Raw genomic sequence first — 22,211 nt, 5'->3', positions numbered from 1 at the left:
TCACAGCAGACTTCTCAATGCAAACCCTCAAGGCAAGAAGAGCTTGGAGTGATGTATTTCAAGCCCTAAAGGAAAACAGCCTCCAACCCAGATTGATGTACCCTGCAAAACCATCTTTCAGAATTGATGGAGAAATAAGATACTTTCATGACAAAGAGCACCTCAGGAACTTCATGAACACCAAACCAGCACTCCAAAATATTTTAGACAATACCCTAGGAAAAGACAATGAGGATCACAACCCCAGGAAATCCAGCACAATGAATCCATTGGGCATGACAAATTAAACACAAAGCGGGAGAATCCAACAAAAAGAAAAAGTCATGACAAGGCTTTTAAAACTTTTAACTTCATCTCCCTAATGAGTGTATAATTCAATCTTATTATTGTACTGATTAGTATTTTTCTGATTCTAGAGTTGCACACCATTCCTTGTGCTATACTGGCTATTTATCATTTTCTTACGTCTACATTTTAATTGGGTTGTCTATTAATGAGCTCTAAGAATTCTTTATATATTCTGGTCATAGGTTATATGCATTGTAAATATGGTCTGTTTAAGGATGACTTTTCATTTTAATGATGTCATTTGAAGTTCTAAATTTTGATGGAATCCCATTTATCAGGTTTTTTCTTTTATACATCATGTTTTTTGTATCCTAGGTAGCTCTTGCCTACCCTGAATTCATAAATATTTTCCCTTATAATTTCTTCTTAAAGTTTTATACTTTTAGGCTTTCTTGTTTAGGTTCATAGATCCCTTCAAGTTATTTTCATGTATGGAAAAAACGGGTTGAGGTTAATTTTTTATATACAGATACCAGGTATTCTAGTGCCGTTTGCTGCAAACACTATCTCTTCCTTGGCTCTTGAATTGAGTTTATATTCTATAAAATGCTAATGTTAAATAATCTTTCAAAACTCAGTGGACCATATATGTATGGTTCTATTTCTAGATTCTCTGTTTTATTCCAATGATCTATATGTCTGTCCTTACACCAACACTGCCTTGACTACTGTAGCTTTAGAAGAAGTCTTAAAATTAGGTACTGAACGTCTTACAACACTGTTTTTGTTTTTGTTTTTGGCTTTTCTAGGTCCTTGGTACTCCTACATAACTTTTAAATTTCAATATCCAATTCTTCATTTATAGCAAGTATACACAGACCTGAATTTTTATATATACCTTGTGTTTTCTAATCCTGCTAAATTCAAGTACGGGTTCTAGGGGCTCCTAGAGATTTCTTAGTATTTTCTTTGTAGATGATCATTTCATCTACATATAAAGATTTTGCTTCTGCCGTGCCAATCTTATCCTAGTTGTGTCATTTTATTGCAGACTACTTTGGTGGGGACTGGATTTCAAAGTTTAATGGACAGATAAAGAGTGGGCATATCTGCCCTTGTTCCCCACAGTAAGGAGAGGGCATTGTATCTTCTCCATTTATATAAGGCATTCTCACTGGAGGTGTGGAGTACATGTCTTTAATCTGTTGAGAAGTTTCTGTTCTACTTCTAGGCTCCTGATAGCTTTTGCCATGAACAGCTGTGGAATTTAGTCCAGTGCTTTTTCTCTGACTAGTGACAGGATCATACGGCTTTTTCCTTTCCTCTGTTAAAATGATGACTTTTGGGGGTGGATCTTCCAGTGCTGGACCAACACTGCCAACCCTATAACAAAACCACTTTCTACATCCTGCCAGATCTGACTTCCAATAGTTTGTTTTGTTAAACAAATTTCTATCTATGTTCATACTTTTTTCTTCTATCATCTTTATCCAGTTTTAGGATTAGCACAATGCTGAGTTCCTAAAATGAGGGGAGAAGTGTTCCTTCTTTTTTCTGCTTTAATTGTTTGATATAATTTCTCAGTTAAAATGTTTATGAGCCTGCTATTTTCATATAGGTAGGCTTTCAAGCTAGGAATATACTTTCTTTAATAGGTGCTATTCAAATTTTATATTTCCTCCAGAGTTAGTTTCATTAATTTGTCTTCCAAAGTACTTCTTAGAAGTTGTCAAATTTATTTCAAAAAAGATTTTTGTAATATGCTTTCTATATCCTTTTAAATTCTGTAATATCTGTGGTAATGTCTCCTAGATCTTAATATTGTAATTTAAAAAATGTATAAGTGATATTGTGTAACAGGAAGAAAAGGTCTAAAAGAGCAGGGGAATTGGGAGGGGTAGGGGAAGGGAAAAAAGGGAAAGGGAAAAATATGAAAAGAGGAAAAAAAATGGAAACAAGGTCTTTGCAAATAGGGAAGGGTGGAAGGGGTGAAGGGAGGGCAGGGGAAGGGGAAAAAATAAGAACCACGATACTCATGTAAAGGTACAAGATCCCGATGATGAGTGTAACTGTATTTTATACCAAAAATGTACCAATAAACTTAATGGGAAAAAAAAGAGTTTAGTACAGACAAATAGTACCATGCACGTATTTCCCTATGCTGACAGATGCTGGTCCACATATAAGTGAAGGAAGATGACATTTCAGGTGTGGGCAGGGTCAATGGGGTATGGAACATGGAGCTAGAAGATGGTTATGCTAAGACTATAGGTTAAATGGAGCCAAAAGCCCTTTATTGTGTTTAAGGACTGGCCTCTGGAAGGTTTTGTGGTTTTTTTGGTACAAGGGATCAAACTCAGGACTGCTTGTGAGGCAGGTGTGGCACCACTGAGCAAATCCCCAGCCCCTCTTAAAGGTTTTTGCAGAGGGCAGTCTGTGTTGTAAGAATGGACTGGTCTGGACCATCTGCTGACCTGGCCCTGGCCCTTCAGCCACTGCTGGCAGGAAAGTCAGCCTTGCATTTCCCCAGAACTTCTCTTAAAGAGATGGGGACAGTGGGCTGTGCCTCTGCAAGTAACCGGGACAAATGTAAAAGACAAGAGTGGCTAACAAGAGCCGGTATGTCGCCTAGTGGGAAAGCCCAGCAGCCAGCCCTGTTCCAGCCATTGAAAAAAGCAACCATATTAGTTGAGACTGATGCAAACCAGACACTATGGTAGGCACAAGTCATTTCCACAGTCACCCCTGAAGGAGGTTCTTATGAATATTCATGAGAATTAATGTAACTATTATTTTAGGTTATATTATATATCACAATTAAAATCTATAAGAAATAAAAATATTACAATTAAACTAGGCAGTATTAAATTAGTAATTAGTAATTAAATTAGGCAGTAATATATTCTGCAACAAAAATATATAGATATGCCATGAGTAAGATATAAAATACTACAAGAGGCCATTCCACCTCTCCCAGCCCAGAAGAAGGGGCTTCCAGGCTGCCGTTCCACTGCTCCCAGCCCATAGGAGGTGAGCTGTGTGGGCGCCAATAGCAAACCCCCTGCCCCCATCAAAATGAGAAGACATGTAAACAAATCTCAAAACCAATTTCCAGACCACCTACAGCAACCCCAAAGGGAAATGAGATGGAAGACTCTGATACTCAACCACCTGACTCCCTGAACTGGCAACAAAAGAGGATCTGGAAAAAATGAAATCAGAAATAGTGGCTCAGATAACAGCAAAGATTGTTCTCATAGTGCAAGACATGATTAATAAACCTAGAGAGGAGCTGAGGAACATGATGGAATCCCAACATAGGAAACAAATGGAATCCATAAAACAGATGCAAAGAGATTTCGAGGAGATCAAAAACTTCACTGAAAGTCTACAGAGCAGAATGACTCAATGTGAGGACAGAATTTCAGATACAGAAGATGAGATTGCAATTAGGGCCGGGGATTTAGCTCAGTGGTTTCACTGCCTGCTGTGCAAGCACAAGAACCCAAGTTCAATCCCTGAAACCAAAAAAAAAAAATGTAAGGGACCATGAGAAATCAATCCAGCAGCTTCTAGATGATGCAAAGAAGAATAACATAAGACTGGTTGGAGTCAATAAAAAAACAGGAGAGAATACAGATGACATAAAAATACTGTTGACAGAAGTAATGGCAGAAAACTTCCCAAGCACGGGAAAAGAACTTGACATACAGATAAGTGAGGCATATAGGACTCCAAATGGGCTTGACCAAAAAAAAATCTACACATAGGCATACAAGGGCTGGGGATTTAGCTCAGGGGTTTGGCTGCCTGCTGGGCAGGCGCAAGGCCCTGTGTTCAATCAGGGGTACCCCCAAAAAACCCCAAAACACACATAGGCATATAATTGTTAAGATTCCAGAAACTCAACAAAAGAACAAAGTTCTACAAACAGTTAGAGAAAAGAAACAAATCACATACAAAGGAAAACCCATCAGAATCACAGCAGACTTCTCAACACAAACCCTCAAGGCAAGAAGATCTTGGAGTGACATATTCCAAGCCCTAAAGGAAAACAGCCTCCAACTCAGATTGATATACCCTGCAAAACTATCTTTGAAAATTGATGGAGAAATAAGATACTTTCATGACAAAGAGCACATTAGGAATTTCATGAATACTGAACCAGCACTCCAAAAAATTTTAAACAATATCCTAGGAACAAACAATGAGGATCACAACACCAGGAAGCAAAGCAGAATGAATCCATCAAGAATGACAAGAAAAAATTAAAAAAAAAAAAAGAATGACAAGAAATTAAATGAAAAGGGGGAGAATCCAACAAAAAGAAAAACTCATGACAATGATAATTGAATATGTATCAGTTATAGCCATCAATGTTAATGGTCTCAATTCACCAATCAAAAGAAATAGACAAGCAGAATGGGTCAAGAAGCAAAATCCAACAATATGCTACATATAAATAACACACTTAATTCAAAATGTAACTCACAGACTGAAAATTAAAGGGTGGAAAACAATACTCCATGCAACAGGAACTGGAAAAAAAGCAGGAGTAGCTATCCTCTTTGCATATCAAGTAGATTTCGAACCCACATTGATTGAGAGACAAAGAAGGACACTAAATCCTTGTAAAGGGAACAACCCAACAGGAAGAGATGACAATCATAAATATCTATGCACCAAACACTAGTGCATCCAACTATATAAAACAAATACTAATGGACACGAAAAGTCATATATGCACTAATACAATTGTAGTGGGGGACCTCAATACCCCACTATCACAAATAGATCAACTAGACAAAAAAAAGCAGTGATATACTAGAACTCAATCAGACTCTTGAACAAATGAACTTAACAGATGTTTAGACAGTGTTCCACCCCACAAAATTACAATACACGTTCTTTTCAACTGCACATGGGTCGTTCTCCAAACTAGACCATATACTTGCTCATAGAACATGTTTAAGTAAATGCAAAGGAATTGAAGTTATCCCCTGTATATTATCAGAACATAGTGTGATGAAATTGGAGATCAATAGCAAAAGAAACCACAAAAATTGCATAAACATTTGGAAATTGAACAACACACTTCTGAATAACCAACGGGTCACAGAGGAAATTAAAGAAGAAATCAGAAAGTTCCTTCAATTAAATGACAATGACAATACAACATATCAGAATCTATGGGACACAATGAAAGCAGTCTTATGAGGGAAATTCATAGCAGTGAATACACATATTAGGAAAAAGGAGTGAGCCCAATTAAACAACCTGATGCTGAACCTCAAGCGTCTAGAAAAAGAAGAGCAGGACAAACCCAAAACTCATACAAGGGAGGAAATTATAAAGATCAGAGCAGAAATCAATTCAATGGAGACTAAGAGAATAATACACAAAATTAATGAAGCCAAGAGTTGGTTCTTCGAAAGAATAAATAAAATTGACAAACTCTTAGCCAACCTTATTAGAAAAAGGAAAGAAAAGGCCCAAATCCATGCAATTAGGAATGAAAAGGGTGAAATTACAGCAGACCCAGCAGAAATCCAGAGGATCATCAATAGCTACTTCCAGAACCTATATGGCAATAAGATGGACAACACAGAAGAAATGGACAGATTCCTAGATAAATAAGAAGTACCAAAGTTGAATGAAGAAGACCTAAAAATCCTAAACAACTCAATATCTATCAATTAAATTGAAAATGTAATTAAAAACTTACCAACTAAGAAAAGCCCAGGTCCTGAGGGCTTCACTGCTGAATTCTACAACACATTTAGAGAGGAACTACTGCCACTACTGTTTAAACTCTTCAATGAAACTGAAAGGAAAGCAATACTCCCAAATTCATTCCTGGAAGTAAGCATCACCTTTATTCCCAAAGCAGAGAAAGTCTCAACCGAAAAAGAGAACTATAGGCCAATCTCACTAACTGACATAGATGCAAAAATCCTTAATAAGAAACTGGCAAATAGAATGCAGAAGATCATCAAGAAGATCATACACCCTTATCGAGTGGGATTCTTTCCAGGGATGCAGGAATAGTTCAACATACACAAATCAATCAATGTATACACTATATCACTACAGCCAAGGGCAAAAACCATATGACTATCTCCATAGATGCAGGAAAAGCATTTGACTAAATCCAACACACATTTATGATAACCCAACAAAAAATTGGAATAGACGATCTCTACCTCAATCTGATAAAAGTCATCTATGAAAAACAAACAGCCAATAGCATACTAAATGGTCAAAAACTGAAATCCTTCACACTAAAATCAGGAACAAGACAAGAATGTCCACTATCACCACTCCTGTTCAATATAGTTTTGGAAACATTAGCCATGGCAATTAGACAAGAGAAAGAAATAAAAGGAATAAAGATAGGAAAAGAAGAAGTCAAATTGTCATTATTTGCAGATGACATGATACTCTATATAGAAGACCCTAAGAACACCACAAACGTCTTCTAGACTTAATAACCAAATTCAGTAAAGTAGCTTGTTACAAGATCAACACACAAAAAACCAATAGCTTTCCTCTACACAAACAACAGACTCACTGAGACAGAAATAGGGCAAACAATTCCTTTCACAATAGCATCCAAAAAACTGAAATACCTAGGAATCAACCCAACAAAAGAAAGCAAAGACCTCTTCTCTGAAATCTATAGCACTCTGAAAAGAGAGATGAAGATGATATCAGAAAATGGACAGACACCCCCTGCTCCTGGGTAGGAAGGATCAATATAGTGAAAATGGCCATACTTCCAAAACTGCTATATAGATTCAATGCAATTCCAATTCAAATCCCAGTAGCATACTTCATGTCCCTTGAGAAAACAATCCAAAAATTCATTTGGAACAAGAAGAGACCCAGAATATCAAAAGCAATTCTAGGTAACAGAGACATGGCAGGGGGTATCACAACCCCCAACTTGAAACTATACTACAAAGCTACTGTGATAAAAAAAAAACAGCATGGTACCGACAAAGAAACAGACCTGAGGACCAGTGGAACAGATTAGAAGATGCCAAGACAACTCCAGACACACTCAGCCATCTCATCTTCGATAAATGAACCGAACACCCTCACTGGAGGAAAGATAGCCTCTTTAATCAATGGTGCTGGAAAAATTGGCTTTCAACTTGCCAAAGATTAAAACTAGACCTGTATCTCTCACCATGCAGTAAACTAAAATCAAAATGGATTAAAGATCTAAATATTAAAATAGAAATGCTGAACCAGTTGGAATAGAGGTTAGGTAGAGCTCTTGAAGACACTGGTGTAGGAAAAGATTTTATGAACAAAACCTCAGTTGCCCGTGAACTAGCACAAACAATCAACAAGTGGGATCTCTTCTTATTAAAAAGGTTCTGCATAGCAAGAGCAACCACCAGCAGTGTGAAGAGGCAACCCACAATGTGGGAAAAACTGTTCACCTGCTTTTCCTCAAACAAAGTTCTACTATCTCAAATTTGTAAAGAACTTAAAAAGATCAGACCTCCCAAATTTAAAGACCCAATCCAAAAATGGGCATCTGAAACGAACAGACATTTCTCAGACAAAGAAGTAGAAATAGCAAATAAATACATGAAAAAATGTTCAACATAACTGGTCATTCGAGAGATGCGAATGAAAACAACACTGAGATTCCACCTCACTCCAGAAAGAATGGCTGCTATCATGAAATCAACCAATAACAAATGCTGGCAGGGCTGTGGGGAAAGAGGAACCCTGCTCCACTGCTGGTGGGAGTGTAGACTGGTGCAACCACTGTGGAAATCAGTATAGAGATACCTCAAAGAACTAGGACTGGAAGTCCCATTTGACCCAGCTATTCCCCTACTGGGAATCTTCCCCAAAGAATTAAAAGAATCATACCACAGTGTTATATGTGTGCCCATGTTCATAGCAGCACAGTTTGTAATAGCTAAAACTTGGAAACTTGCCCATCAACTGGAGACTGGATAAATAAAATGTGTTTTTTTAATAAAATGGAGTACTACACAGCCATAAAAAATGAGAAATTAGAGATATTTATAGCTAAGTGGATGCACATTGAGGCGATACTCTTAAGTGAAATAAATAGGACACACGTGTAAATACCAAATAGTTTCTCTGGTATGAGAAACTGAAAGTGTAAATAAGGACTAAATGTATAACAGGTAATGTGAAATAGGATGAAAAGGGGCAAAGGGGAAGGAAGTGGGAGGGCTAGGGGAAAGGATAGAAGGGAATGGGATTAATATGAGAAAATGGAAAAATAGGAACAAAATCTTTGTAAATAGGGTGGAATGGAGGGGTTGAAGGGAGGGCTGGGCAAGTGTGAAAAAGAAGAACCAAGAGAGACTATGTAAAGGTGCAAATTTCCAATGATGAATGTCATTATATTGTACACCTAAAATGTACCAATGATTAGAATGAATAATTGATAATGTAAAATAGGAAGAAAAGGTCCAAAGGGGTAGGGGTAGTGGGAGGGACAGGGGAAAGAAAAGAAGAGAAAGGAAAAATGATGAGAAATGGAAAAATGGAAATAAAGTCTTTGTAAATAGGGAAGGGTGGAGGGTGTGAAGGGAGGGTTAGGAATGGGGAAAAAATAAGAACCAAGATGCATTATGTAAAGGTACAATTCCCAATGAGAAATGTAATTGTGTTGTAAACCTACAATGTACCAATAAAAGAATTTAATAAAAAAAAAAAAGACCCAGCAGAACCAACATCTGATGCAGAAGAAGGTGAATGTCCAGCTGAAAGACAGAATCTGTCCTTCCTCTGCCTTTCTGTTTTAATAGGGCCCTCATAGATGGGACAATGTCCATTCTCACTGGCAAAAGTGATTTTCTTTACTCAGTCTACAAATTCAAAATTTTCTTCATTCTGATTAACTCAGATGATAGTGTCTCTGGGAAATACCCTCACAGACATCCAGAAATAAGCTTTTTCCAACTTTCAGGGAATCCCTTGGTTCAGCTAAGTTGACACAAATTAACCATTATATTCATGTTGTGCTTACTAATTAGTTTTCATCTTCTTAAGTCCTGGTGGCCTGGCAGATCTCCCATTAGTTGTCACCTATCTCTAGTAGACCTCCTGGACCTTTGCTGGCATCCCTCTGCATTGCCAGACTAGCCTTCTTTTTCTTTACCCAGTGCTCACTGTACCACAGTCATCCTATTCCTGCCACATGGAAAGGCATGCCATGATTTTTGTAAAGAAAAGTAGAACTGCACAAGTTCAAGCTAGGCTTAGAATTTGATCCTATCAGACTCCCAAATTCATGAGTCCTTTCCATTCTCCCAAGGTACTTTCTGGATAGGAGGAATTTCAGTAGGCAGGTGAGATGTAGAAGATGATTCCAGTAATGAGGGTAGATGCCCCAGAGAGCCAAGCTTGAAAATCACAAGTGAGAAAATTTCAATGAAGGACAGGAGAAGACTAGCTGGCTTGGGTGTGCTATATGTGGAGAGCAGACTGTTGTTCCAGGTTGGACAGAAGATTGAGTGCTGGGCAGAGGACGTGGACATGAGTCCCAGATGTAATGGAGAATGGTCACAGCTCTTTGAACAGGGACAAAGCATCATGAGATTAATGTGAAGGTGGATCAAAGTGTGGCTTTAAACACCCTTTGGTGGGTTGCTTCTTGCATACAGGGTGAGAGCACAGATTCTGGTTACATGAACTAGCTCCTGGCTTTTTGGGGCTAGTGAATTTCTGTCTCACGGCCTCATTTTCCTCACCTGTAAAATGAGAATGTTGATAAGGGTCCCTATCTTCTGGGATTGTAGTGAGGACTCCATGAGATAACAGATGTAGAAGATGTGGCTCAGGACCTGGCTGGCCTGGGGAAATTCAGCAGTTGTGATGGATCCCAGGAGGAGGAGGAGGTAGAGCATGCGAGTCTGAGGCCTCTGTGGCCTTGGCACTCTCTGCCCTACTATTCCTCAGCACAAGCCACTTGAAAACCAGGCAAGAGAAATGGAACTTGAAAAACTGTGGGAGAGAGAAAGTGAAAGTGATGGTCCAGTGGGTGAGAGGCAGTGAAAACCAGAAGTGAAGCAACCAGCAAGGATTCAACACCAGAGCTGACAAGCTTGTCCTGCGGTCTGCACAAGCCAGCTGGCAGCAGGATGTCTGAGGAAACTGCCCCTTTATTTTAAAAAGCCCTAAAACAATTTTTGTTTGTTTTGCTTTCCACTTAAAATATGGAGTTTTCTCTTTTTCAAAGGTTCTTTTTGTTCTAAATTAGGCTCTGAACAGAGGTGTCACTACCACAAGGGCCGGAAGCAGATACCACACAGGGTGCTCAGCTGGCTCGAAGGCTCTGCTTGTTTCATCAGCTGGGGAAGCCTGCAACAGCCTGCGAAGTGTCACACACCAGCCGCCAGCAAATCAACAGCCCCAAAACTCCTGGGAAACTCTCAGGGCACCACAAGAAGAGGCTGACGTCAACCTAGACGCTGGAGGACTTTGAACAAAACTTGAAAAACCATTCCTTTGCCCTTTACTTGGTAACATGATAAAGAGATCTTTCTCTGGGGAGATGGGCCAATTTACTTCAAGGGGTGCATTTAATTGAAATATGTATATTTAACATATATATTTTAATTTATACATCATTTATAAATGCTATTGTGTTTTATGAACATTTTAATGAATATTTAAATTACATATGTTTTAAAAGGATACTGATTCTTTGCTTTAAAAAACACATTAATAAGGGCTGGGGATGTGGCTCAGTGGTAGATAGCCTAGTGTGCATGAGGCACTGAGTTCAACCACCAGCATAGAAAGAAAGAAATACTGAAAGAAAGAGAGGGAGAAAGGAAGAAAGAAAGAGAAAGTAGGAAGGGAGGAAAGAAGGAAAGGAAAAATGGAAGGAAGGGAGAGAGGGAGGGAAGAAAGAGCTGGGCCTGGTGACACACAGAGGGATGAGGTGAGTTCAAGGCCAGCCTGCATAATGTAACAAGACTCTGACTCAAAAAAAGAAAAAAAAAGAGTAGGGGGAGAAAAGATGGAAAAAAACGCCTCCTGTATTAATGTAAACCAAATAAACCAAATTAATGAGGGTCCTTCCTCCCTTGGACAGCTTTTGGATTGCAGAATGATTCACACTTGGGTGTGTGGCAGTTGATCAGCATTGTCCATACATGGTGCTTGTAAGATTCTAGGGGCTGTGGGAACAGTTGGGTTGTTATTAAAAGAGTTTAAATGCTCCCACCTGAACTATTCCTAAAGGAATTTCTTGAACAAAGAAAACTACATATCCTCCATCTATATTATTTTAAATTCAAAATATAATTGTAGCAGTTAATAGCAGTAAAACAGAGCTCTCCAGCCATTTCTCTGTTTCAAACACGAATATCAATGAGAGGCAATTACTAACAGGATGTCTTGCAGGAGTAGGGAATATCAGCCTGTGTGTTCCATCAATTCTTTATACTTCCATCTCTGCACTTAACTTGTGTCATAATAGCCTTGTGGTATATTTCTCTCCTGGCAGACGGTGACGTTGGTAGAGGCCAACAACTGAGATGTACTCAACTTCGGGTCTCTAACTCTGTGTATGATACATAGTAGTTGCTCGATAAATATTCACTGAATGAATGTACAAAGAAATGGACAAATAACCAGAAGTCCTTCCCTAACCAAGAGGTTGTCTCTCATCACTCTAAGGCTTCTTTCTTCCTCTGTCTGTCTCATTCACCTGTAGCTTCCACTGGTACAGCCACTTTTCACACCTAGACACACACCTATCCTTTACTTTGTTTTTTGACTGCTGAGAGTACAGAAAGCAACAGGCTTCTGAAGAAGGTATCTATTTTGGTCCCAAACAGAAAAGAGTGGGTGATTCTGTGGGCAGAGATGGCAATTCCTGAACACAGTATGGTGACTCATGCCCAGAGGTGCTCAGAATTTCCTCTGTTTTGTGGCTACTGGGGTGACTTGACTGTGATACTTTCTTTGAAGCATAGTTAGATGCAAGAAAGACACCTCAAGCTGCTCCTTGAGGGTGGAAGCAGAGCTAAAGGGAAACAGAAGGATCCAGAGCGCTCAGAATCCAAGGACCAGGTGGGGCCGGAGAGCTCTTAAGAGAGGCTCTGAGTAACCCAAGAAACCGCTGTGTGTGGTGGCTACAGCTCGGATCTGTAGGCTCAGGTGCTCTTAACTTATGCAGAGCCAAGAAGGAGCTGTGGGACATAGCTTGGAGCACTCTTATCTCAACTTTTGTAAGGCAAAAATAACTTCTTTGCTAACATAGAACATATGAGTCAAGGATTTGACTCATAGCAGCAGTTTAGAATAGTAGTAAAAAGGCAGGCATTAGACTGATTTAAATCCTAGCTTCTTCCTAGTTGTGTTATATGAGGCAACTTATTTAACCTCTGTAAGCCACAGTTTGTCAAGTGTAAAATGGGGATAACAATAAGATCTATTTTAAGTTTTAACCAAAGCAATACTATGTACACAATACTTAAACGATAACACGTAGGCAGTGAATATTCACTCTTGTTATTATCATTAGTGTTTCTTGGAACAAGGCTTAAAGCCAACGAGCATGAAAGGAAAAATAGGTATTACTATCAATGTTTTCACATGGGCCTGCCCTAAGCCACCATCTGCTCCTCAGCTCAAAGCTTGAGTCTTTTGTTCATCTTTCTCTTTTGTAGGAAATCAGGGCCTATTGGAGAAATGCTCTTTGAGTTAAAGGAACCACTTGCTTCTTTATAACTTTCTTTGCATTCCTCAAAAATACATTGCTCTATCCTAGTGTGGTGTCTCAGTTACTTGGGATAATCATAAGTTCAAGGTCTGTCTGGAAAAGTGAGACTCTGTCTCAAAGTAAAATAAAAAGAGCTAGGGATGTAGCTCAGCATTCCCTGGTTTTAATTCCCTGTCACTCTGTCTCTCTGTCTCTGTTTCTCTCTATCTCCGTGTGTCTCTGTCTCTCTGTCTCTCTGTCTCTCTCCCTCTCTCTCTTTCCCTCCTTCTCCCCCCCCCCCCACAATTGCCCTTTCTTTTTTGGGTGGGAGAATCTACTCAACTGCTACTTGTACAATTTCACACTGTATACTAGAAGTGTATTCTTCCAGTGCATCTAGTATGGCAGGAAAGCCCTGAGAAAGGGGAGACAGCAGGCTAAGCACACCTGGCCATACCTTTCACATGGGCCAGGCCTACCAGTGGCCTGTTCACAGGATATGAGCACTTCTGACCAGTACTCATTCCTTGTTTCTGTTCTTTTCAGTGCAGAAACTGTCTGATCAGTTTCTACTCATGCCACTCACACTTTAGTGCTTGAGAGTTTTCTGCTGCCTGAAGCCCTCCTGTCTGCAGGGAGCCTGGTACTGGGTTGACAGCTACTGGTCAAAGGCATTGTAAATTGGTGGGAGTGTAGCAGTGTGGGAGTAGACTGTCAGGATGGAAGCCCTGGGACTCTAGCCTTGCGGTGTACAGGTAGCTAATTCTGGGTCAGGGTAAAATTTGGGTGTAGGGAAATAAGACTCAGGGCTTCTTTTACTGTTAGCCAGGGGTGTTACATGGTACTAGTCATGCTGTTCAATGATCCATCACATCAGGGAAATCTACCTTAGACCAGTGACATCTACAGACACTATAGGATCAAAGCAAGATGAGGAGCACTCAAATTCTTTTTCCCTGAGCAATAATATTAATCTTTATCAGAGAATCACTAGGCACTTGAGCCTTGTGTTCAACATACCAAAAAATGCATACACACACATGACAAATTATCTTTAGTTTGCTATTCATGAAGTATGTTCTATATATACAACTTCAGCAGAAAACATTATAAAATTCTGTCCGGCCTAACTCATGTTGTTAGAAGCATTATTCAGAGCTAGTTTGGCCTAGAAGTACCTTCTCTGAGTTTTTCCTCATTACCCAGATAAAATATTGCTCTTCCTATTCTGATCACTTATAGCATTATTTGATCTTTTCCAGAATTGTTTTCCCATTTTAACTGCAAGTTCTGTGTGGGTAGAAACAACACATTTCTTCAGTTACACAATGGTTTAGCTAATCAAAATGAGGTCCACGCACTAACAACAAAGGGCTTCACATTGGAGCCTGTTTGCACTAGAATCTTAGGCACCAAACCAGCTCTCCAGAATCAGAATTTGCTTTATAACAAGATCCCCAAGTGACTTGTAAATGTGTCACAGTTTGAGAAGAACTGCTGTGTTTTCGATGAATAGAGCTGGAATAATAGAATTAGCCAACTATAGGAATTGTTCTTTTGTCTCCCTAAAGTTATAGGATTCAATCCTAACTGCATCTTAAGTCATTTGAGAAACTTGCAATAAATGTCAATGTTATTTCTGATTCTCCTCCCCAGAGAGTCTGACTTCATTAGTCTTAATGAGTCTAGATTATCACTTTTATAGTATTCCAGATGCACATTCTAATGTGCAGCTGGTGTTGGGAACCGTTGCTCCAAAACCATTTCCCAGTGGGATCTGTGTTCTCTTGTTGATGAAAATGAATTCCAGAGTACATTAAAGTCAGTCCAGTAGCCAAAACTATGTGAAGAATCTTAGAGTAGGAATACCCAAAATTCCTAAAGATGGTTATAATATCACTTTCCCCTAAATGAGTGATTTACTTGAAAACATGGTGTGGAAATTAGTGATGGGATACTCATTTGTAAATACTGTTGGCAGTCCCTGGGCAATCTTCAAGATAGGAATTGGTCAACAGATGTTTCTTTCCATTGTTACACTATAAACAGTTTAAGGAATAAGACTATAACCTTGTTCATCTCTGTAATTCTAATGCAGGAATGGATAGATGAAGGAGTATCACTGCAAATCAATGTAAAAATGTACAAGAAAAATTGGGCTAGAATTTAAGAAACCTGGATTTTAGTAGTTTTTACTTGAACATGCTCACAGATGAAGGGCTCATAACTTTTTGAAGCAATCTATTGAATTAAGGTCCTTTCTCCTTTCCTCACAGCGAATGGCTTGGTAAAAAGAGAAGACAGCTAGATTCCCACTCATGTAAAACCTCTCCTGTGAGAAACAAGGACACTGGGGGCAGAAATTCCCTCACCAAGCAAATGAATAACAATACTGTTGGTCTATCTATGCGGTATTTTTGACTTGATACCTACCACTGCAGCAGTACGGAAGCAACAGGTCATACTGCGGTGTTGGGCAGTACCTTTTAAGAGCTGGAAATAACCTACAATGAGATTTCAGGCTTTGGTCTGTTGACATTCAAGATCTCTTAACCCTGACCCTGCTGAGCATGTCTTCAGCTGGAAAATTTTTCCACTTCCAAAAGTACCCTCACTTGAAAGTACTTTTTAAGTAAAGCTTTTTTCTTTTCAGAATTCTTGACATAGAGTGATGGAACTGGAAGGGAATTTTGAGATCTCTTGGTCAACTTCCTTTCACAGAGAGTAATTTAACACGACTTTCTGCATATCTTCTCTTTGGTCCCCAACAATGTCACCAGAAAGTGTCTTGCTCCATTTTCCTCTTCCTGCAAAGTTCATTTTCATCCTAATTCTATTCCCCACTAACCTCAGATGACATGCCCCATTTCCTAGAGGAATTCTGTTTATTTGTAAAGTTCCTATTCATCATTGGACAATTAGGGGATCAGGGAATTAACTTGAATAGTCACTGTGTTGAGTAATAGCCTGCCTTAATTTTGCCTATGCCTAGGAATGACTTCCACAGAAATTGCACACCAGTATCCAGAATACCAAGGCTTGGGTGTGGTGGCACATGCCTATAGTGCCAGTGCTTGGGAGACTGAGGCAGGAGGATGACCATAAGTTTGAGGCCAGGCTAGGCTACATAGTGTGTTCAAGGCCAGCCTGGACTGCATAGTGAGACCCTGTCTCCAAAAAAAAATTTTTTTTTTAAATTTCAGAATATTATGGCTTTAGCCAAACAAATTCTAAGAATTACTGTCTTTGTGATGAGGGCACAGTGGAGTTGTAGAGTACACTAGCCATTCTTCACTAGCATCTCTAACTAGCATCAGTGAAGCCAGTTGTTTTGTACCAAACTATAAAGTCGATTCTTTTCTTTTCAATTCTCAAGTCCAAAAGAGAGCATATGTACAGACAATACATCAAACAGCTATTTAAAACACACTGTTTTAAAGAAAATAGTGGCTATATTATAAGGTATTCCCAATGCTTGCCAAAGCCCTCCCTCTTTGAGTCTGACTTGAAGATGAACAAGAGATGGTAGCAATACTTTTGAGGGGTGGAGGGTCTAGAGCAACTCAAAGATTAAATGAAGGGTAAAACATTTTATATTTTAATGGCAAATTTGAAGGTGGGAAACTCTAGTGTAGGCAGTAGTGTTTACAAGAAGGGATAATTAGACAAACATATTGCCATAATGGTTTTCTGTGCCTTTTCTTTCTATATATATGTTTTTGAGTCTAGGGGATAAAGATTTGATCACAGAATTCCTAGAATGAAAGAGAGATGATTAAGAGACATGTAAACACTCAGAATTTCCACAATTCTGAGAAAGATGCCTTTAATAACTTGCTGTGTTGGCAACATCAGGAGAATTCTCTTTTTAACCACATCCCAGGACCCAGTAATATAGAGAATAAAAACACTCAAGTTGACTAATATATCCCCTGCACCCCATCACAATTTTAAATGGTGGCTTTGGAAATTTTCAGAATGAAAAATCCGCCTTATGAATCAGCTAGAAATTGTATCTGTTGACAGTCCATTGATTTTGTTAAGAGAATTCTCATCCCAAAGGATTAAAAAAGACTTAGTATTTTAAGACTAGATTCCTCCTGAGGAAGAAGTCTGAGATGAGATTACTTCTTTCCCTGGAGTGGTTCCTGTGCCATCTGTTAGTTCCAGAAATTCAATCTATTTCATTCATTTTGGCCTCTGGGCTATTTTAAGAGCCTCACAATCTATCTCCCAGCACCTGATCTCCCTCCACTCTATATCAGAGTCACATCTGACCCTGTTGGCAGTGAGCGCAAAGGTCATAAACCAAGAAGGCTGGGTTTGAGCTCTGGTGCTGTTGGGGCCTGTGAAATTCTGAGTTTTGGGTTCTTCTTCATCTAGGGTCTCACCATATCCACACTGCAGAGTGGTTATAAAGATTAGGATAAGAATCATATGTCTGGCACATGGAAAGTACTTAGGAATCATATTTTTTTAAGTTTTCTAGTAGTCCTTTATTGCTTACCAAATTAATTTTTAAAATTTCAACTTGGTATCAAAGGCTTTGGGTCATTTCTTTGACCCCACCACACCTTTCCACTCTTGTTTTGTTTTGTTTTGGTGTTTTGAGGCAGGGTCTCACTACATAGTTCAGGCTAGCCTTGACCTCACTATGTAGTCCAGGCTGGCCTCAAACCCACTGCGATCCACCTGTCCCAGCCTCCCAAGTGCTGGAATTACATGCATGTGCCACCACACCGGGCTTGCTTTTCCAGTCTTAATTCATGTATCCCCACATGCCTATTTAGAGCAGAGAACAGCAGACCATTTTTTTGTTCCATAATCCTCTGCTGTGTGCTTTGTGTGTGTCCTTTCTATTTGGAATCTGCACTTGCAGAAATATCCCAGTCCCTCAGAGTCCTGTTCGTATGTCACCTTCCCAAAGCCTCTCGCAGCTCCATGGTCCTGTAGACCTCATCATAACCCAGCCTGCATTACTGTTAGTCTATCTGAGCCTTTCCTCTTCTGGTGAAGTAGTAAGTTTCTCAAGGATCAGCACCATGTTTTGTTCATGTTTTTATTTCCTACAGTGTTGAAAAGAAATCTAAGAAGTATTCGATAGAGTTTTGCAAAATTGAGTGAAAGAAAGTAACTACATGATATTTCACTTGCCCTACTGTCTCTTAGACCATTTTGTCCCTAGATAAATCATTCATGGCTAGTAATAACACAAATTTGCTTGAAATGTGTTCCCATAGATAGGACATCATTGATTATAAAGCTTTTGTTGTTCTGGCTTGGACCAGCCTGGCAAAGACCCTCCTGAGGAAGAAATTACATTATAAACCTTCCTAAAACCATTACCCCTTTAACTCCAAAGTGAGCAAGTTCCTGTAAGTGGGTCAGTACAGAGCCCAACTCAATCTAGCCACTTCCCCCAAACCACCAAATTTTTGCATGCATTTTTCTTTTCTTTTTTTTTTTAAAAGTGACAAAGTTTATTTGAGAAAGTAAAAGTAGAGGGTAGGAGAGAAACTGGCTCTGTAGAGCAATCTTGGACCAAGTAAAAGGGAGGAAAGCAAGTTAAAAGAATACCCTGGAGAAAGCAGGGTAGGCTATTGTGAGGAAAAGCCATGATAGTGATTTTTTTCTCTTAACACTTTTTTTCTGCAGCCTAAAGAAGTCTATTTCTAGAAATTAAGGATATGAAGCTATAGACTTTCAAAAATACATATTTATATCTTATCTATCTTTCTGGATCATCAAGGGAAGATATTAGAAAATTCACAAATAGGAAGGTTGGTTTGAGGTATTAAGTTAGTGGGGTTTTTATTTCTCAAAAAAATCTAAGAAAACCCAGGACGATAAAAAATTTGCATATATAGACACATCATACACATCATTTATAAACAGAGAAACAAAAAATTAATGTTCTAAAAGTGAATATGTTGATATTTTCTGAAATTTCAATGAAGTTGCACTTGTTAAAAACTTTCTAGGTGTTATTTTTAGAGGCAGTAAAAACAAAGAATCCATCCTTTAAGCTAAATTTTTTCTGAGATGTTAAAAATCCTAATGTTTCATGTATGAGTTACTGATGTCTCAGGGAAATTAACCTGGACTTAGATCCATAAGAGCTTTTCAGTATTACATTACAGTTGAGAAGGCCAGAGGGGGCTGTTTAGAAAATTAAACTCTATCCCTCCCTGGATTAACTGTCAAGGCTGTGTATAATAGTAGAGCCTCACTCAGTGCTTTCTTTATAGATCAGGGGCCACTGAGGCATAAAATTAAGCCCCAGTAGGTCATAGGCAAGATTCAACTCCCTCCTCAGAACTTTCTCTTTTGTGCCCTTTCTGGTTCTGAGCTGAGGGGGCTAACATTCATGAGCCCTCCCAAGATTCAGAGGACAATTCATGGCCCCTTACCTGTCATACAGCCAGGTACCATGATGAATGTGAATAATCCCCATGTCAGCAAGCGTGGCTCCATCCTCCGGGCACTTGGGGTCAGCGTAGGGCAGTAAAGAAGAGGTGTTCTCTGCTGTATGTTGGCTGCCTCTTAGCCTCTTTCTTGCATGGTGCTGAGAGGATGCCAAAGGAAAGGATCAATGCTCCTGGGCTGTCATCTTGGCCGGTCCATCCAGTCTCTATAACAGTAAGGAGTCGCTCTCTTTAAGTATTACACTGGTGTGTTCAGCCAGGAAATTGTGCTGCCACTCTGTTCTCTGATCTCAAATATAGGAAGTATTTTTTTCTTATGGCAATATAGTTTGCGGTAATTTTTGACACCAGGGTTTTTTTCAAGTTCATTTGCTGGGAGGTGTGGGCTGGGGTTGTTGAGAAGGATTCAGCTTAATTTTGAATATCTAGTAAGCTTCCCCCCAAGAAAGGAAAGGGAGATTCCCCTGCAGTTGAAGGAGAGGTGAGCAAGCACTTCTTGGCAGTGGTCTCGTCTATTGTTTTGTAAACTGAGCCGTCCTCAGCTTTTCAGCCCCCTGAGGAGTCAGCAGGAGCCACAAGGGATAGAGGAGCAAAGTCACAAAAGAGTGTGGAAGGCAGACTTGACCATAGATGGGCATTAGTGGTCTGACCCTGGATCTATTTCAAAAGTCCAGCAGGCTTTGGGTTTGGGCCTCCAATACAGTACTCAGACTATTGAGAAGGAAGCAGCAGATTGCTTCTCAGAATTCGAGTAATTTCCTAAGATTTATAATTGGTACTAGCCATAATTATTTCATTATGGTATCTCAGATTCCTTAAAGTCATTTTGTTACGGTAAAAATAATTCTCAACTGTCGGATGTCAGATGTGCTGAGTTTAGGGTGTCACAACACTGACGACTTAAGTCAAGAACCAAAGAAGAATGCTAGGAGAGTTTTATTGGAAATAAGAAGACTAGCTCCTGAATTTCCAGAGGAGTCCTCAGTGGGTGGCCACTGAGGCCCTTTGTCAGTGGTAATTTATGCAGCAAAACCACAATGTGGGTACAACATGAGTCAAACTACAATCAACCTATAGGATTATAAGTATAGTTACTTAGCTAATGTTGATCCAATAGAGAAATGAGTCACATAGCAAGGGTACATGGAAAGAAAAAGGCATTCTTGGAAAGGGAGGGGAGTGTGAGTCCAGATGTTCTGGTTACTCACCTATACGTCTGATGTTTATCTGGACCTAGTGCTAATTTACAGCATAATCTCAAATTGCTGTTTATCTCTAGGAAGGCTTGCAGGCCTGGCTATTAGTCTCTACTTGAGGTCTGACCCTCTTCAGATTCACCTCCAGATACAATTTTTATGTGTATTCATCTTCTGCACTGACATCCTTGAGGGCCCGATCCCTCTCTGACTGCATATTAATTTCTGTCTAACTTAGTTGTCTGTAATAATCTTATGAGATATTTTAATATTTGGCCTCCAATTTTTTCTTTCATTTGAATGATTCTACTAGAAGTGGGGTTTGGTTCTGAACTTCAGATTTTTTTTTTGTAAAATTCAATCTTTCTTATTTATTTATCAGAGCTCTCTTCTGGTTTTTGTGAAATGATTGACTATGTTTTGTGACCTGGAAATGCATTCCCATTATCAACCATGTAATTACAGTAAAAATACAATTTTTAAAATGTTAGAAAGCAAGCAAAGAAACCAATAAAAGAAACCATCTGGGAAGCAAAGGAATTAATGATTTAAGGATGCTCTACCTCTACCCCTAACACCGTCTCAGAGAGGAAACTGATTATCACTAAAAAGAAACAGTACTGTGAGAATCAACTGAGTGAGTTTCAGGCTAAGTACCAGAGTTGGGGGTCGGGGGGAGTGATCTGGTTCCTTTTTGGGAATGGAGTTCTTAAAAAATGTGACAGATAACCTCATTGCTGGGAATACTTGCAACTGTTTTTGACAGCAATTCCTATTATCCCTAAAGTCAACCCAGTTATTAAGTTGAAGAATTTTTTAGCTATGGTTACCCTAGTTTAAAAAATTTACAGAGAAATTGGAAGAATAACACAAACAACTTTCCCTCCTAAACAAACTGAAAGTAGTTGATATTGCATCACTCTCAAATACTTCAGCTTCCTACAAACAAGGATATTCTCTAATATCAAGAAAATATAACCATCAACATTAAAATCAGAAAATATCATTGGTGCTTTACTATCATTAAATCCACCTACTTAAGTGTTTCTAGTTCGTTTTGTGTTTTGTTTGTTTTGTCTTTTTTTTTTTTAACAGTATTGCTGTGTAGTTCAGGCTGGCCTTGAACTCACTATGTATCCTTGAATTTCTGGCAATCCTTCTGCCTCAGCCTCTTGAGTGCTGGAATTATAGACATGTGCCACCATGCCTAGCTGCCTTTTCTTCTTCTCCTTCTCCTTCTCTTTCTCCTCCTCCTCTTCCTTCTCTCCTTCTCCTTCTCTTCCTCCTACTTCTTCTCCTTTGATTCCTTCTTCTCTTTCTTCTCCCTCATCTCCTTCTCCTTCTTCTTCAAGTAGTGAGGGTGTACATTTATCGCGGGTAGAAAAGAAGTATGCTCTACAGGGTGAGAGTGGGTGGGTGAACAGACTCGTTGAGGCCCTGAGGATAAGGGAAAGGGAATTTTCTATTTGAAATTCCCAGGTTGGCTTCTCCTTAATGCAAATAAGACATGACAGTTGTCCTAGTAAAATCTCAGTTGGCCTGGCTCCAGATTTAACCTGCCCTATCAAAAAATTCATTTGGCTTCCA

The 22,211-nt window shown here is 39.2% G+C and overlaps 1 protein-coding gene and 1 long non-coding RNA gene across 2 annotated transcripts in view; one reads left to right on the top strand and one right to left on the bottom strand.

Moving 5' to 3' along the window:
• LOC147826336 (uncharacterized) overlaps nucleotides 1-11,694 on the top strand; it is a 51,129-nt gene extending 39,435 nt beyond the window's left edge. The window contains exon 3 of the long non-coding RNA XR_015439136.1: nucleotides 10,550-11,694. This is a non-coding gene — a long non-coding RNA (uncharacterized LOC147826336). The remainder of the gene's footprint in view (nucleotides 1-10,549) is intronic.
• The window catches only part of Il2ra (interleukin 2 receptor subunit alpha), a 56,668-nt gene extending 36,674 nt beyond the window's left edge, over nucleotides 1-19,994 (bottom strand). Inside the window, exon 1 of the mRNA XM_087181316.1 lies at nucleotides 19,414-19,994. Within this exon, the coding sequence (XP_087037442.1) occupies nucleotides 19,414-19,477 (64 nt within the window). The 5' untranslated portion in view covers nucleotides 19,478-19,994. The remainder of the gene's footprint in view (nucleotides 1-19,413) is intronic.
• Between the last annotated feature and the right edge of the window lie 2,217 nt (nucleotides 19,995-22,211).

The sequence above is a fragment of the Heterocephalus glaber genome, unplaced genomic scaffold, assembly GCF_053883595.1.
Source record: "Heterocephalus glaber isolate CG9 unplaced genomic scaffold, H.glaber_assembly_v1.0 deba00001472, whole genome shotgun sequence".
NCBI classification, from domain to species: Eukaryota; Metazoa; Chordata; class Mammalia; order Rodentia; family Bathyergidae; genus Heterocephalus; species Heterocephalus glaber.
Note: the sequence above shows the minus strand (reverse complement) of the source record. Positions and strands in the feature narration are given on the sequence as shown.